The 17,677-nt window shown below is 40.1% G+C and overlaps 1 protein-coding gene and 1 long non-coding RNA gene across 5 annotated transcripts; one reads left to right on the top strand and one right to left on the bottom strand.

Annotated features, from left to right (window-relative positions):
• The first annotated feature begins 1,522 nt into the window (after window positions 1–1,522).
• On the top strand, window positions 1,523–15,399 carry SPATA5L1 (spermatogenesis associated 5 like 1). 4 transcript variants are annotated; one of them, XR_004359239.1, is made up of 13 exons: window positions 1,523–2,657; window positions 3,662–3,847; window positions 5,156–5,320; window positions 5,862–6,071; window positions 6,481–6,711; window positions 7,616–7,750; window positions 8,415–8,540; window positions 9,195–9,367; window positions 10,729–10,854; window positions 11,000–11,128; window positions 11,785–11,873; window positions 12,604–12,664; window positions 13,315–15,399. XR_004359239.1 is itself a non-coding variant. In XM_032699912.1 (8 exons), the coding sequence occupies exons 1-8, from the start codon at window positions 1,581–1,583 to the stop codon at window positions 9,345–9,347; spliced, it is 2,283 nt and encodes a 760-aa protein (XP_032555803.1). In that variant the 3' UTR covers window positions 9,348–9,535. The 4 variants fall into 4 exon arrangements, 1 of the variants encoding a protein (XP_032555803.1); XR_004359240.1 differs by having other exon boundaries at window positions 1,581–2,657; window positions 10,785–10,854; XR_004359242.1 differs by lacking the exons at window positions 10,729–10,854; window positions 11,000–11,128 and having other exon boundaries at window positions 1,581–2,657.
• LOC116792717 lies at window positions 14,462–17,040 on the bottom strand. Its single transcript, XR_004359243.1, has 3 exons — window positions 16,915–17,040; window positions 16,319–16,406; window positions 14,462–14,746 (listed from the first exon to the last, which is right to left on the bottom strand). It is a non-coding gene; the product is annotated as an uncharacterized LOC116792717 (long non-coding RNA).
• Between the last annotated feature and the right edge of the window lie 637 nt (window positions 17,041–17,677).

Below are 17,677 nucleotides of genomic sequence, written 5' to 3'. Positions count from 1 at the left end.
TTCAGAGTACATGCAGGAAATATGGTAGTTGTGCTGTAATCCACCTTCTCTGGTTTTCTGAGAATATAATTGTGTCTGACTGGCCTCTTGCATTTGAGATCCCAATTCTTGTACATATGTGGTCTCAAATAAAGTCTATATGTATTTGGTACTTGTGTGACTTTGCTTAGAATGAAGCTACTTGCAAGAATAAAATTATGCACATACTAAATTTGATAGATCACAATTTTATCTTGTATCCCACAATGCTGACAGACCTCCTGGAAGGTTTTTATAAAAGTACTGCACAATTCACGGCACAATTTAGGAAGGTGGTGATGGACCAAAACTTTATACAATTATTTTTCTTAAATGCTGATTGAGTATTTGTCAGAGCAACATACTACAACAGTTTTACCAATTGTTGAATAAATATCTGTGTCTTAATTACTTGTATCAGCAGTTTCTCAATTCAGTTGTGTGGTTTCACAAATATTTCTTTAACCAGCACCCACAGTTTACTCAATCCTGATCACTGGTGACAAAGATGCTGCCCTGAGCCAAGGGAAGCACTTGGTAGGGACATGGGAAAGTGGAAGCCCAACTTTTGGGAACATGTTTAAGAAGCACCAAACCAACAAGCAGGAGGTGCTGAGGAGATGAAATGAGGGTGACAAAATGAGGGCAGTGAGTGATCCCTGCCATGACCAGCTCTGTGGAGAACAAGCCAAGTGGCAATGGGAAAAGGGGGGTAGTTCATTTTGTCTGTGGAACAAAGGTATAGAAATCTCTAGGACACATTCACCTCACAGGCAGTGCTTTGACAGCCCTTCAAAAGGGAAGGCCCAGGGAGGCAGCTGAGGTAGGATGTGAGGGAGGTGGTGGACATGGAGTACTGTGTCCAGTTCTGGGCCCCTCAACTCAGGAAGGGGAACGAAGATGGTGAAGGGTCTTGTGTGCAAATCCAGTGAGTAGCAGCTGAGGGAGCTGGGGATGTTTATCCTGGAGAAAAGGAGGCTCAGCTGGGACCTTATCCCTCTCTACAGTTCCCTGAAAGGAGGTTGTAGCCAGGTGGGAGTCGAGCTGTTCTCCCAGGCAACAAGTGACAGCATAAGAGGACAAGCTGCGTTAGGGGCGGTTTAGGTTGGACATTTGGAAGAATTTCTCCACAGGACGGGCGGTCAAACACTGGAATGGGCTGCCCGTGAAGGTGGTGGAGTGACCGTCCCTGCAGGTGTTTAGGGAAGGACTGGACGGGGCACAGTGAGCTCCCTTTTTAACACCGTTACTTCCCCGATTCTGCGTTGGCTGAGGCGGGGCCTCGCGCTCGTGCTCCGCTGTGGCGCATGCGCGGGGCCGCCTGTCAGCGCGGGAGCGTGTCCGCTCCATCCCGGGCGGGACGTGCCCCGCTGCCGGCTGTCCCATCCCGGCCGGAACATTCCCGGCTGTCCCATCCCGGGGCGGGAATGTCGGAGGGCCGCGGTGTCCCTGGCGGTGACGGCGGAGCAGGAGCCCCGCGGGAGAGCGAGGCGCGGTGAGTAAGCAGCCGGCCGGGCCCGCGCGGAGCAGGGCGGTCGCTGCCCTCGCCCGCGGAGGGAGCGATGGAGCCGGCGGCCTTGAAGCTGCTTCCACCGGACCCGGGAGATGAGGGCACTCAGCGCTGCCGGCTGGGACCTGCCGCGCTGTCCTTGCTGGGGGCCCGGCTCGGCGCCCCGCTGAGGATCTCGCTGCCCGGCGGGTGCTGTGTGTGTACGGCGTGGCCCCGGCACGACCTGGCCGACGGGTTCCTGCAGGCCGACCTGACCTGCAGCACCGCGGGCCTGGCCCCGCGGGCCCTGCGCGGGCTCTCGCTGGATGTGCAACAGCTGGAGCCGCTGCCCCACCGGCAGCTGGGGAAGGCGGCGGTCGGAGTGGTCCTCAGGAGCGCCGCGCTGAAAAAGTCGACTCCCAGAGCGGTGTTGCAGGAGACCATCAGAGAACTGTTGAGAAATGTTTACGTTTTGCCTGGTTATGTTGTTACTGTTGCCCCGAGTCCCGAAAATCCCGTGGTGTATATTGAAATACTGTCTGCAGACTCTTTGGTGGAGGAAGCTGGATTGATAACCCCCCAAACAAGCATAAAAATTAAGGAGGTGATCACTTTAGAATGGTACAGACATTTGTCAGAAGGCATTGCAAAAACTTCAGTTGCAGGACTAGATGATGTGGGAAAGTCTTTGAAAGAAATGATCGATCTGCCTTTGCGCTTTCCAAAAACTTTTAAGAACCTGGGGCTTTCTGTCCCTAATGGAGTGCTGTTAATTGGGCCCCCAGGTGTAGGGAAAACTCTTATGGTAAAGGCAGTAGCAGAAGAGGTGGGTGCATTTCTGTTTGGCGTCAGCGGCCCAGCCCTCCATGGCTCAAGGCCAGGAGAAGGTGAAGAAAATTTGAGGAGAGTCTTTGAAAAAGGCAGAGAAATGTCACAGGAAGGCCCAACCGTTCTCTTCTTTGATGAAATTGATTCTTTGTGCCCGAAGCGAGGAAGTTCAAACAATGCTCCTGAAGATCGGATTGTTGCTCAGCTGCTGACGCTCCTGGATGGTGTAAGGAGCGAGGGTAAGATGGTCATTGTGGCAGCAACAAACAGGCCAGATGCCTTAGACCCTGCACTCAGAAGACCTGGCAGATTTGACAGAGAGGTAAATAAACCCTCTTATATTCATACACATTTTTGTCTTTCCTTATTGATGTGGAAGGGGGCTGTTAATAAAGTTTAATGTCTACTGGTCGTGTTTCATAGTGGGATTCTACAGCCTTGAGCCAGATATCCTGTTTCTTTACTTTGCTGCAGCTTGGGTAAGATGGGATTTTTTTTTACTCGGGACACTGAGAGCTCCATATACTTCAAAATAGACAAGGGGATTCTTTATGCTTCTTTATCTTTACCTGTCCTTGAGGGCTTTGTTTGCTTACAGATGCTTAGCCTTACAGGCTTAGGTTTTTTCATTTAAATTCTAGATTGAAGACTGATGCATGTCTCCTTACAGGTTTATTGTGACAGAAAACTAGTAACCTCTTGTGTCAAAAGTTCTATTCAGATTTCAGTAACAGGTTGAGTCTGTTCTGGAAAACGTCTGTTAGCCTAGTAGCCAAAAGAAGAAAAACACAGTTATGCAACTTACAGTTCTTTTGCTTGTACTGTTTATTTTTCTGGCTAAACCCACTCCTGGATCATCCAGTTTAGTCAAGATCTTTAATGCTTTCATGATTGTAATTTTCATTATTTTCCAGGATTTATAGGTGGTTGAGATATATTTTTATGAAGATGTTTCACCAGGGTTTTAATAATGTATGAGTGTTTATCTCATTGATTTCTTTTTCCCTGTCATGAATCTAATTTAGTCCTTGTGATGCAAGGAAATTATTATTTCAATGTTATGTTGAAATTACCCGAAAGTGGGACTTGGTAGACACTAGCTGACAGTGTCTTATGAACAACTGTTTGTACAAACACTGTTCACTTGGAAATTAGGTGGTATTTTAAATATTTGTCATTTGTATAGTGCTGCTAATAGGTTAGTTGAATTATAAGTATATATAAATCTTTAGTAACCAATATAAAACAGACATGAAAGCTCTATAAAATTAAGATAAATATAGCACAGTATCTACTTAAATTTTTTGTTTATTATATTTGCTTTAGGTTATTATTGGGACCCCAACAGTCACACAAAGAAGATCCATCCTGCAGTTGCTTACATCTAATATGCCCATTTCTGCAGATGTTGATTTGGCTCAGCTGGCAGAGATGACCCCTGGGTATGTGGGAGCTGACCTCACAGCACTCTGCAGGGAAGCTGTTATGCAGGCTGTGTCCCACAGCTCCTTGGTATGGCTGCCCCTCAGTCAAGGACAATGTCATTAATATACTTACCACCTTTTCCTCATTAATGCTCAGCTTTACTCGAAAAGCTCAAGAAGCTGAAGACTCAGAAATTAAAATGCTAAAACCACCAAATATGTTACAAATGTATATATGCCAATTTTTTCAGTCCTTTCAGTTCTCACCTGAAAGGACTGTTTTCTTCTTTCTGAGTGAAAAGTTTTGCTGAAAGTTTTTATTCTCTTCCTCTTTAGGATTGTGCAAAGCAGACATTCTTGTCTTTTTTGGCAAAGTAAACTGTGTCCACCAAAACTCTCTTTTGAAGCTACTTTATTTAATTTATTATTTAATTTAATTTAGAATTCTGCTTTCTGATAACTGCGAATTAAAGTTAGGTTGATACACAAGTGTATAACAGCTAGTGAAAATAACTATTGTCATCTGAGTTGTATGGCTGGATATAAAATTCTTGTAGACACAAGGTATACAACTGCCCAGTGTGCAGAAATTTAACCTCTTAGCAATTCTCTAATTCCATTTCTATAATGCCTATTTCTTAATACTCCTGTCTCTATTCTGGCTTTTACAAAAATTTTGAGATACATGTTTGGTGTAGTTTTTCATCTGTAATGGCTGAGCAGAAATTTAAAGCCATATTTGTAAAATTTCCAGAGTCAAAACCATCTGCAGAGAATGGTAGAACCCTCTGTCTTCACTTGGGTAGGAAAAAAGAGAGCATAGCACTGAAAATAATAAAATTATTTGGGCCTGGTATCTCAGAAAAGAATAGATGGACAAATGAAAGTAATGAATAAGTAGATGGCTCGTTTGCAAGTGCCTTTGTAAAATACATCTTAGTTCTGTTACTGTATCTGTAGTTTAATAATGTTATTGTACAGCATGTTTGAGATAAAATGTGTTGCATTCTTCAGTGTGGTGAAAATGGATGTTGCAGCCTTTTTATTTCAATTCAGAAGATTGTATGATTTATTGTGTGGTAACCCTCAAATTAGCAACCATTTGATTTAGCACATCACTGTCTACTGGAGCTATAATTTAGGGAATAGTAGTTTTCTCTAAAACATTAATTTCTGTTAAAATAGATTTTTCTTGTGTAAAATCATGCCGTTAAGGAGAACGTATTTTACTTTGTGTTGCATTTTTGCATCTGCAGTTCTTAGGCTCATTAGGGCAGGAATTGGCTTCTTTATTAGTTGTATTTGGCCTTCTGTGAAGTGTTTCACATATAATGCAGCATTTAAGTATTACCTAAAAATATTGTTAATATGCTTTATCTGTTTTGGGTTTTTTCAGGAGTCAACTGAAACTGAAACCATGATTAACATGGAAGATTTCCAAGAAGCTTTTAAAAAAATTCAACCATCCTCTTTTCGAAGTGCAGTTGGACTAACAGAGTGTAAACCTGTGACTTGGGAGCAAATTGGTGGTCTTGAAGATGTAAAATTAAAGTTAAAACAGGTAACATGTAGAACAAATTTAGATGAACAGCTAATTTCTAATAAGCATATGCTCCAAGGTTTTCTGTATGCTAATTATGAACATTAATTCTCTTGCTAATTACCTGATTATAAACTGTATTTTAAACATTTTTATACTACATTTAGTTATTACAAAGTTTGAGCTAGAGGTCTTCAAGTTACAAGATAATAATATCTTGTAACACCAAGCATAATAATATCATGGGAAAATGTGCATGTTTTTTAGTAGCTGAAAAATACTTAACTTGTAGCCAGATAACTTGTGAATATTCCTGAATATTTAGCCAGAGGTGGCTCTTGTGTATCATCTCTCCATGACTGCCTTTAGTCTGCTTCCATCTGCTTCAGATGGAAACTTGAAGAAGGGGGAATTATATGAAAAAGGACTAAATCAGTATTCCCTGATTTCAAATTAACGTTTGTATCAAGGAGAAGAAGCGATGTGCTTGACAATTTTATTGATTGCCTATGAACTCTAGTCTTGCTACTAATAATTTCATCCCTTTTTTATGTATTGACAGAGTATTGAGTGGCCTATGAAGTTTCCTCAGGCATTTGCTAGGATGGGCCTGTCCCATCCCAAGGGGATCCTTCTCTATGGGCCTTCTGGCTGTGCCAAAACCACGCTGGTGAGGGCTGTGGCCACCAGTTGTCACTGTTCCTTTCTCTCTGTAAGTGGTGCTGACCTGTTCTCACCTTATGTTGGAGACTCAGAGAAGATTTTGTCTCAGGTACGGTTTTTAATTTGTGGAAGGCCTATGCTTTATTTTTGCTTGACTTTTGTAAAGTATTAGTTAGACCTAAGTTTTGTTATTGAAAAGATCATAGAGGTCTCATCTGATTATTAAATAGAAATGGCTTAGAGATTCACATTTATATGAAAGTGAGACTCTATCCCTAAAATTATAAAGTTTTAAACTTTATAAGTATTTCTAGTCTTTTGTTTTCAGTTCATTTAAGAATATAAATAAGAAGCAGAATTTGCCTATAGTAAATGTAAGCCAGAACAGCTCTTGTGAGATGTTATAAATGTACCTTTAAACTTAAGTAAAATACAGAGTATACGCAACTGGACTTTTTTCACCTTACCTGATAGACTGCATGCATTAATGTTTGACTTTATTAACATTTTTTGAAAAGGTTTTTCGCCAAGCAAGAGCAAACACTCCAGCAATAATATTCCTGGATGAGATTGACACTATCCTGGGCTCTCGGTCACACGGCAGAACTGGCCCTGGGGTCTCACAGCGGGTTCTGTCTGTTCTCCTCAACGAGTTGGATGGTGTTGGGCTCAAAGTTACAGAAAGAAGAGGAGGCAAATTACAGCTTGAGGGGCAGTGCCAAGAGCAAAGTGATGATGAGGAAAGAAAGGTATTTATGCTCCCTTTTCCGTAGAAGAAGAATGATAAATGCTGTCCACTTGTTCCAAAAATTTTACTTGTTGGCATTCACGCTTCTTAAACTTAAAATCCTCAAGCTTAAAAACGTGCAAGATGCTCTTTTACTCTGCCATAATTTCTAGTTTTTAGAAAATACTGTATGTAGGCTGCTGACTGTTTTTATGTACACTGTTCCTTGAGGAGACTTTGTTTGAACAAAATACCCACACAGGCTAATGAGCATTACTAATTGGTGTTCATCTTCTGTCACAAAAATCCTCTCCTTGACACTACAGTAATTTTTTAGACTGATTGTGCTATTTTTACTCTTATTCAAGTTACTCCCTGAACTTACTTTTTATAAACATTTCCCCTACTTCATTTGTAGTTCTTTCTCATACATACTGCATACAAAAGCAGCACAGTTATCATCAGTTACTTACTTAAACAAAAAGTTGTACCTTCGCTTTTCACTGAATGGTTCACAAGATTTAATATTTAGCTTTTTTGTATTTAAATTTCTTCTTCTTATGATACTCTTTGGGGGAATATTAAAGAAAACAATTTCAGAATTGTTTCTGAATATACTTGAAAAATACTGAAAAATACTGAATTTTTGCATATAAAAGATTTTTTGTTGCAATCTGGCCAAAGAAAAGCCTCTGTTTATTGGCAAGGCAGATACTAACCATATTTCCTCTTTGCAATCTGGCCTGCACCAAGGCATTTTTTTACTTCAAGAAAAATTAAATATTAATATTGAAAGGAAAATAACTACATGTAAGGTTACATCGTCTTTTTGCCCTTCCTTTCTTCTCATTAGTGTTTAACAAATCTTTAGGTATTATCTCTCTTAACCATGTTGCACTGATTTGTTTGTATGATCTCTTACTCAGCTAGAGTTTCAGGAAACTTTGAACAAAGATTTCATGGTAGTTGCTGCAACAAATAGACCAGATATGTTGGATGATGCCTTATTGCGTCCTGGAAGGTTGGACAAGATGATCTATATTCCACCTCCAGATCTGAAGGTGATGTATTTATTACACATCCTTACATGGCTTTAAAGGTAGAGATATTAGTTGCCAATAGACTTGACTTTAAGAGCAAAGGGGGCATATTCCTGTAATATATTTAACGATGGATGATTCACTGAAAATCAGTCACCAAACTCAAGGTATAATGAAGGAATCTAAAAAGGAATAAAGACACTTGTATTTTAAGCACCTGTAACATTTTAATTGGTGCATGTAGTTATAGTATTGCATAGAGAAATAAGGGAAAATCTGTGTTTACAAAATCAAGCTACAGTTTAGGAGATATCCATAACAAGTTGTCTGTCCTTGCTTCAAATAATTTTTGTGCCCTATTCCCAAGGGTAGTGTAGCTACTTGTCCTGAGCTTCACATGAAAAGTTGACCCAAAACAGGCCACATATGGACTCTTCAGTCTAAAGTACTGTGTTTTCATGAAGTAATGAGTAACTGTGAATAACAGACTTTAAAATATGAGCTAACTGTAAGAGTAGGTAATATCTCCATTAATAGAATTTTATTCTTCCACCGAAACCAGGTAATTTTGGTATTCTTCTGGATTTTCCTTGGTTCTAATTTCGGATTTGTAACTACTTTGGAGAAGGATTAATTTTTGGTTTGTTTGGTTTTGTTTTCTTCTACAATATACACCAATTTACAGGGAAGACTTTCCATTTTGAAAATCTGCACCGAAAAAATTCCATTGGATACTGATGTGTCACTACAGGATGTGGCAGCCCTAACAGACCTCTTCTCTGGAGCCGATATTGCAAATCTGTGCAAGGAGGTAAGAAATATTCCTGGCTCTTCTGTGAAATAAACTGTGAATTAAAACTTTCAATGAAAAAGGAGAGCTAACTCACAAATATTACCAAACCATCAGTAGTACAGATTCTTTCACGGTTTGTATTGAAAATATAAAGAGAAGAGTAAAACGGGAGAACTGAACAAGGGTTAATCCTTTAAATAAAAAAGCCAAATAAGAATGAAATCTTTCTGTGATAATTTAATAGAAGTTAAGAAACTGTACCACCCTTTATTTTGTGTGGCTCTCTCTAATCCATGCTCACATCTGTGTACTGCAGGCAACTGCAGCATTTTTAGCTGAAATTAGCATGTACTGTCAAGACCAGAGAGAAAAAAACAAAGAGAAATCCAGAATTTGAGAGGAATTGTATAAAAGAAGACTAGGAAGAAAATCCAAATATATAAGTGATCAAGGATATATTGTCTAATCCAGACAGAAAAAGTGAATGAAGTTATAGTAACCTTATTTGATGTTTATCTGTTGTTAAATAACCATAAATTATACATTGCTGGTTTTAGATGCTATAGCTAAGACTTTATTCCTTGTAAGATATTTTAGAATACTTGCAATAAATTCATTGCAATTTAAAACATGATAAGCACTTCAAGTTGTTAATTTTTTTTTCTTTTAAAGGCTGCTTTGTTGGCTTTGCAAGAGAATGGACTTGAAGCAACTGCTGTAAAACACGAGCATTTTGTGAAATCACTGAAGACTGTAAAACCATCCTTAAACAGAAAAGACTTGGAATTTTATGAAAAATTTTATAATCAAGAATTAGCCTCTTGAATCAAAAAGGAGTGGCATAGGTATTTTTAAATATATTGCAAAGATTTTGAAAAGGCTTACATCTTTCTTGCTTTTTAATACTGTACTTAATGGAGGTTTCAGGGTGTATGAAATACAGTAAAGTTTCACTTGTCAAAGGTCTGTAATTTCGATAATGAATAATAAATTAAAATCTTGTTTGCTTTGGATAGGTTTACATCTGATGAAACAAGTAGTTGAGATTTTAGATAAAGCACTGTGGAACAGCTTAGTGTTACTGCAGATTTCCCAATTTTCAGTATAAACAGTGGCATCACAAGAGTAGTTAATTTATAATGTGTTGAGAAGTCTTCATAGGACAGTGAATTTTTAAAAAGTAGAAAAGCTTTCACATGTTAAATAGAAGGAAATAAGTCCCATTCTGTATAAAATGTGAAGTGTTTTATAGGTGCCTGTTCACAGGCTTACTTTCTTACAAGCAGATTCCAAAATATAGTGGCAGTGAAAAGGTTGTCAGTGCTTAATACCTTGTTGTAGGTTTGGAAGTCTGGAGTTTTAGGAGTAATTTAGGTCAGTTACTGCTTACTATACAAACATTTGGATTGAGTAAGCAGGTAAGAAGTATGCAATCAGTTCAAATTGTAATAATTTCTTTAGAGGAGGTAGTTTGCTTTATAACAATTTGTGCAAAATTCTTTTCCTTACCCAACCATTCTTTGTCAGTATATTTTTGTAAGTCACCTTCTAAAATACGGTAATATCCAAGGAAATTGGTACATTTTAACTTTCTAGAGTAGGAGGGGTTTTATTATTTTTTATTATATTTTCTTTTTCCCAATGAAAATATTTGTGAACTAAATACACCACTCTCAAAGATAGTTCCTTATTTCAGCTGAGGTTCGTGAGTTGTAAACCCATTAACAAATATTTCTTTCTTATAACAGGGACAGTAGGGGCTGCACTGAGTGTGGTTTATAGTGAGATGGATCACAAAAGGCAGTTCCAAGGCAGTTGGTGATTGTTGAGGGCCAAAGGCCGTAGCAGAAGCCCCTGTAACCTAGGAAAGGGTTTAGCTGGGTGGCTTTGATCACCATTTTATGGAAAGGACTATCCTTATTGCTTTATTGCTGGCAACAACCTAACAATGCTTCTGAACTTCCCAAACACCCAAGGGTTTCTCAGCAGCAGTGCTGAGAAAAAGTGTTAAACCCTTCTAGGTAATTCTGTTTTGCTTCCCAGTGTTTGAGGGTTTGTATTAGAATTGCCAGACCTGACAGTTGTTGTGACAGCAGAATGCTGCCAGACCTTTGCCTCAAAGACCCTGCTGCTTAACTTCCATACTTGCTCCCTAGAGGCACCAACAGAGCTACTTGTGCCCTGTCATGTCTGTTCCTTGCTGCAGGGAGCCAGCAGAGCGTGCAGAAAAGGCAGCCTTTTCTTCCTCTCACTGCTTTCCAGTGGGCAAGAGAGAAGGGGAGAAATGTAGACGAGTCATCTGCTGGCACCACTCACCTCCACCCTGCTCCTGGTAGGAGTTTTTCTCAGACAGGGATATTGGGAAGAGATGGGAGCTGTGTAACACAGCAGAGTGATGGGAACCTGGGCCTGGGTTAAGCTTTTGCTGCAGCAAAAGGTGACACGGTGACATTGGGGTCGTCTTTGGGTCGCTATAGGCACCTGTCTGAGCTCTGGAAGAGGCAGACCCTGGCCTCACCTGGGCGTTTGCCTGGATATGCTGCTCTTTGGGCAGCTGCCTGGAGAAGAGGACAGACAAGAAGACAAAGGAGAAATGGAGAAGAAAGGTTTGAGTGCGGCAGTAACGGAGAGAGAAGTTGCGGGAGGAAGGCGGGAAGAGCACGCGCAGCATCCCGGTCTCCTGGCAGCTCCCTTTGGGGCCGGGAGCTCCTTAGGGCGCTCCCCTGCGCCTACCGCCGCGGGCCGGGGGGTGGCACTGCTGGCCCTGCCCGGCCCGGCCCGTCCCGTCCCGCCTCCGCGCCCCGGGGCGCGGTGCGGTGCGTATATAACGCGGTGCGTGTGCAGCGCGGGGAGCGCCCGTCCCCGCAACCCGGTATCGTCGTGCCCCTCTCCCCTGGCGTGCGGTAACACGAACCGCTTGTCCCAGGCCCGCAGCCGCCGCCACGATGAACAGAAGCGTCTTCCAGATACTTAAAACAAAAAGAGAAGTAAGTTTTCCCACGAGCCCGGGCCGTGGTGCCCGCCCGTGGGGAGGGATGCGGCTGGCGCGGGCAGGTGCGCCGGGGCTGCCGCTGGATAGCGAGCACCTTCCCGGGGAAATGGAGAGAGCGGGGGACCGTGTTAGAAGTGAGGTGGTGTGAAGAGTAATACAGAGGTGTAATATACGCTAACAGCTAAGTTAAGTGCTGTATAACCCCTGCTCCCCCAGTCGAGGCTCTCAGCCGGGACACCAGTTCAGCTCTTTCTCCGTTTTGTCTTTCAGCTCATTCCCCTGGCTGGAATACTGTCCGTGGCAGCAATTGGGGCGTTTTCTTTTAGCATGTATTCCCTATTCGGCAAATCTGATGTGATGTAAGCAAAATACTTCTTGTTTGGTGCTCACCCTAACCTTTCTGTATTTGACCATCATGTTTTACACCAAAAAAAAAAAATCCATGTTCATGTTCCAGACTACTGGTAACAACTGAAATATCTGCAGATAGTAAATAGCAAAGAAATTAATTCATTTGGACTGTAGTCCAAATTATTTCCTAATTTTTGATTTCATATTTTTTCTTTGCTTTAGGTGTAACAGGTTTTAAATGCTCTTATCAAGAATTTCAAATAATCAGATAGGTAGATGAGATGCAGATATGTTGCAATCAGACTATTAGCTTGTATATGAAGAGCAGCACTTGATAATATTAACTTAAGAGAGTATTCTAGTGGCTTGGCTAATAATTGGAATTAAGTCCTATACTCTTCAAGAGCTGGGAAGTTTATTTATTTACTTTAAAATGATTGGAATAGGCATTTTGGCTGTCAGAGTCCCCTTACTTTGTGTCCTTAGTCAGTTTTGATTTTTCAGCTTGCTTCCCTTACAAAGACACATGATACATGAAGAGTGTTGGCTTGGTTGGTCCTTTGGAAGATGTACATAAAGCAAGCCATTGTTGATTCCTACCCAGAACACCCAAACCTGTAAACTTGTGTTTTAGGGAACTCCTTAACTCTGCTGATGATAGGCTGCTCATAGAAGAAAAATGTACGGAAGAACACACCTTAAAACATAGTACCTGTCTTGTTTTATCTTCTTTTAAAGGATTAACAGGAGTGGCAATCCAGAACCCTGGGAAAATATTGATCCTACCAAGCCTCAGAAGGTAATTTGTACATGCAATATAGTCAATATAAACAGCATATATTTCCAACACAGTGAGTAACTTGTTTTAATGTGTAAGAACTAGCAAAATATTAATGAGGAAACACACATAAAGCTGATGTATATCTAATTAATAGTGGAAACAAAATTTTAGTTCATTACTTTATATCTTCCCTGTGTTACCTAATGATAGGGAATCAGCTATTACATTCTAGGTCTGATCCTGAACTTATGGTGCTCTTCTAGTTGCTGTGTTGTGTCTGTTCTCACTGCCAACATCCATTTACTCAATTCCATTGATAACAGTGGAAATTTGGAGTACAGAGGAAGGCTGTTTCCCCTTGTTCCTGAATTACAAAATTGACTAAGAATATTTAGGTACTGCAGCCTGAAGGAAAAATATTTAGTAGAGCATCTACTATAAGGAAAAATAAAATTCTTTGGCATTATTATCTACGTAATATCCAAACTATTTTGTTCAACAAATTATTATATATGTCATCAGTTGCTATTTTTGCATACCGCTGAAAGAAAAATGTAAAACTACTAGAAATTCTTCACCAATAGGTTGATGTATGACTTGAGGGGTGTGGGAATGGAGTAAATGCCCACTGGGATTTTGCTAACTTTCATATTTTCCATTTCTTACAGCTGTTAACAATCCAACAGAAATGGCAGCCTATAGAAGAGCTGGAAAATGTCAAAAAGCTTATGAAGTGAGAAGTTTCTGTTGCCTCAAAAAGGTGCCCTATGAATCTAGTGGAATCACTTCTGCACAAACTTGACTACTGAAATCAGTGTGCGGAAATGCTTCTGCTACGTTTTTAGGGTCTTCCTCCATTTTTTTGGACTCTGAATGAGGAGTTTCGTGTTGCTTTAAAGTTGGCATACAGCATCCATCTAGTCCAAAAAAAACTGACTCAAATATTCATTTTCAGCAGGCATTTGATGCCAAATGTTGAATATTCAGATGGTAATTATAGATGGAAAAAGCCTTCACAGTTTTTGTAGAATTTTGAGATTTTTTTTCAAAATACATTAGTTTTGTTATTTTATAAATTTTTAATTAAATAAATTCTAAATTTTTACAACATTTTATGTAAATTCCGTAAATGGAGGTTACCCAAAAGCCCTTCTAAACTGGGATTCCCGGTCTGCTTCCTCTCTATGCTGTATTTCAATGCAGTATATAGACCAAAGTCATATCCAGAAGATGTCTTTGTATGACAACATATGTGGTCATAAAGTACACTTGCATTTCTTGTCTACATTAGATGTGATGACAGTTTAAGTCAAAACTAATGTTCTGCTGCAAATACTCAAACTTATATGTGTGCTCACCTTAACCCGCTGAGGAGTCCAGTAGGTTATTTAAGGGTGTGTTTGAGACTGCAGGATTAGAATTTAAGAACTGAGCATGGCTAAAACAGAAATGAAAATGAGATAATTTCTGCTGTGTTTAAATATTGTTCATGTTTAAATTTAGAAAAAGTTACTAGAATTAGGAAACTTGCATTATCCAAAACTATGTTAATTTCTTCTTTTTGTGCAAAGTTGTTCAAGTGCAAGCTCAAGTGTACTGCACAGTTAACAATATTTTTAAACATTTCTACGTGCTGTTAGGAACGTCTACTTTATCAAATAGAAACTAACATATTAAAATTAGAAATGATTCTATGAAGAGACACTTCCTTTTTAAGCATCTGTATGTTTTCTTATTGGTTGGCCAGGGAAAGAATGTAATGGGCAGACCCACAGTAAATTAATGAGACAAGAAATGCATCCAATGATAGAACAGTCCTTTTGTAGATATTTTCTGTATTTTTGTAGATATTTTCTATCTTCTAAGCAGCTTCACAGTCTGTTACTCAGTTTCTTTTACAATGGACTTTCAGAAGGGAGATTGGTTTCTGTCAGGAAGAAAACAAAAGTGAAACAAGTGCTAACTGGAAAAAGTCCCCGTAAGTGAGTAAGAGTCAAGTGCTTTAGGTTGCTCTGCTGCAGCAAAGACAAACTTCAGCTAGAAAAGCTGCTTCCCAAATTTCACGGTGGCTTGGCTTCAGAAGTTTTATGTTTTCTTCAGCTGAGGAAAAAAAAGTTAAAATGTTACTTTATCAGATTCAGCGTAAATATTTATCAAGTAATGATGACTCAGCAGCTTTTATGTTTTAGAGCAAGAGGAACTACTAGTTTTCAGAATACCTTCTTAGCTTTCATTTTAAGGAATGACATTACAAGGTTGCATAGCATAGAACCACAAAGATACAATGCTCTGAGCAATACATGTTTAAAGTATTTTAATACAGAAAATATTTCAAAATATTTCTCTAAGTTATTCTGTATTTCCATATTTTTACTGGACTGTGCCAAACAAAACAAAGTGCTGTGCTCTGAGTTGATGCATGAATTAAATGACTGTGTTCTTCAGTACACCAGTTGTATGGTCTGTAAATACTATGACCTAAGTATCTGCCAGTGTTGAGGAAATAAATATAAGTAATTTTTATGTAATTTTTGTATTTAACTACTTTTCAGTGATGTTTCCAGTAACATATTAAGCAGTATGACTGCTATCAGTCACGGGTTGTTGCTTCTCTCATCCTGTCCTGAAGCATAACAGCTTTGGTAATAAACTGTTTTGCCTTGTTAGCTGCTCTATTTTTTGGGTTTTTTTAATATAGATTGTTGGGAGGGTTGTCACATAATGTGAGAAATCAAAATATTTTTCTGCACTTCGAAAAGATTATGAGTGTTATGAAAATTCTTGGGATTTTGTGTCTTCTTTGACTGTCCCTAAAAATCTGTCTCTTGCATAGGTGAGGACTTTTGTAGAGCGCACCAAGAAAAATTGCTGTACCTCCCCAGCTCAACTACTCGACATAAATCTATACAACAATATACAAATTATTTCCTTGTTCTACAAACAGTAAAGATTCAATTGGTTGAATGTTATGAGCTGATGTTTATCAGAAGATTAAGACTTCCCTGTCCTGTGTTAAGCAAATCCATGACTTCTTATTCCATGGACAATTTAGAGGTTTCTGAAGTAATTTAAAACTTTTTTCCTTCTCTCCATTTTGTCTCCTACTCCATTCTGTTCTTTGTTTTGGGTTGGGTTTTTTGGTTGTTTTTTTTAAACAATGGCTATCTTTGCTCACCAATTCTAGTACTTTTTCAAAGAACTGTATCACCTCCAACTTTCATATTAATTACAAAGTTTAATTAAAATGCTCACTGGCTTGTTAGAGTTTCATTGGAAATGTTTTTAATAGTTCTAATCACCATTAGAAATGCATCATTTGAATCTATGGTCACATTTTTCTAATTTTTTCCAAGTAGTCTATTTGTAAATACCTCTCTGGAAGAGAAGAAGAACAGAAGGTTGCTTTCTGCAGTGTACATGCAATGAGTTACTAATTTTTGTTATTACAGTCGTACTTGAAGGACTTAAAACTGCAGATCTTGTGGTGTTGTGGTTACCAGAGAGCTGTATGGAGTTTTTAGTTTGAGGGGGTTTGCCTATGATAACCCTCGTGTCAGCATTTCGCATTCTGATGTCCTCTAGCCTCTATATTTCTTTACCACAAGGTCCTGTTAATATAGTACTGTACTGTCTGGTTACTTCATTGCCATTCTGTAGAAAATAGTAACTTACAGAGGGGGCTGATGCAACTGTTAAAGGAAATGGTTCATCCTGCAGTTGTCACTTGTCTCAGTGCAGAGGGGGCTGTCCCCAGGACTAGCTGTGAAAAGCAAACAAGAGAAATGGGAATGATTCACTGGATCTGGCCAATATTTGGTGTGGGACACCTCCCAGAAAAGCTTTCAGATTAAACAAACAAGGCCACACTACTCAGCACAGCTTTAGTTTGCTGTGTGAAGTCTTTGCTGTACAGCACATCCCTGCCATACAGGAGCACACGCGTAAGGAGATTGCCTGAAAGTGTCACTGAAATGGAAATAAAAGCATTAGCAATGACCTGGCCTCGGGCACTGCTGTGGGACAAGGTGAGTGTTGACCTTCGGGTACTGCTGTGAACAGGCAGCTTGTTTGCCAAAAGCTCTCTCCATCCTAAAACAGCCATCACACTCCTGGCACCCTGCGGAGCCCTCAGCCGAGTGCGCCTTCTCCTGTGGGCCTCACCCTGACCAAAGATCACCCAGGCTGTGTGATCACCGAGGCTGCACCAACCCTGTTTATGCTGTACCTTGACCTGATGAATAAGGGGTTTTGGTTTAATTAGCTTTTACCTTTAGATAATCTTCTTGTTGTGTGTGTTTTGGCCAGTGCTGTTATTGGGAAGGTGCTGCCCTTCCTCAGGGCTCACCCAGGACGTGTGAGGGCCCCTCACACAGCACAGGGAGCCCAGGCCTACAACAAATTTCACCCTTCCAAGTGAAAAGCTGCCCCATAGTGTTACCCACTGCACTTGTGGGGGGATGAGGGCGGTGTGAGAGAGCTGTAATGGGGGGTGGCAGAGCCCTTGTTGGGAGATGCGTTAGCAAGTGAGAGCCCGAGAGATAGTCTGGCTTCAGGATACAGGCCACGTACTAGCCAACAAGGTTAGAAAATTAATTTAAATATACCTTCATCTATTAGCAATGGGAGCCCGATAAAGTGTTTGGTTTGTGTTTGGTTTTCATTTTAAGACTTCCAAGGTTTAGCCCCAGTGCATCAGGGGCCCGGCTGGGCCTCCCCCCACTGCACTGCCTTGGTGCTGGGTTTGCAGGTGAACCCTTGTCCTGGCTCTTGGCCTGGATTTGACCATATATGACATTCCCTAAAAGGTGTTCTGTATAAATAACTTGGGCTTCATGATGCAACATTTTTAAGGTGTAAAGCAAGTCACTTTTGTGACCTTGTTTCCATAAGGTTTACAAATGTGAATGTCTGTGAAAATTCAGATAAATGTGCTTCCAGTTTTACCAGCTGTCAAGCAATAGAAAAATCACTCTCTTCATTTGATCTAGAGTATTATTAGACTCTGGTATTACTTGCTTGCTGTCTCTCACA

Source organism: Chiroxiphia lanceolata, chromosome 12, assembly GCF_009829145.1.
Source record: "Chiroxiphia lanceolata isolate bChiLan1 chromosome 12, bChiLan1.pri, whole genome shotgun sequence".
Taxonomy (NCBI): domain Eukaryota; kingdom Metazoa; phylum Chordata; class Aves; order Passeriformes; family Pipridae; genus Chiroxiphia; species Chiroxiphia lanceolata.
Note: the sequence above shows the minus strand (reverse complement) of the source record. Positions and strands in the feature narration are given on the sequence as shown.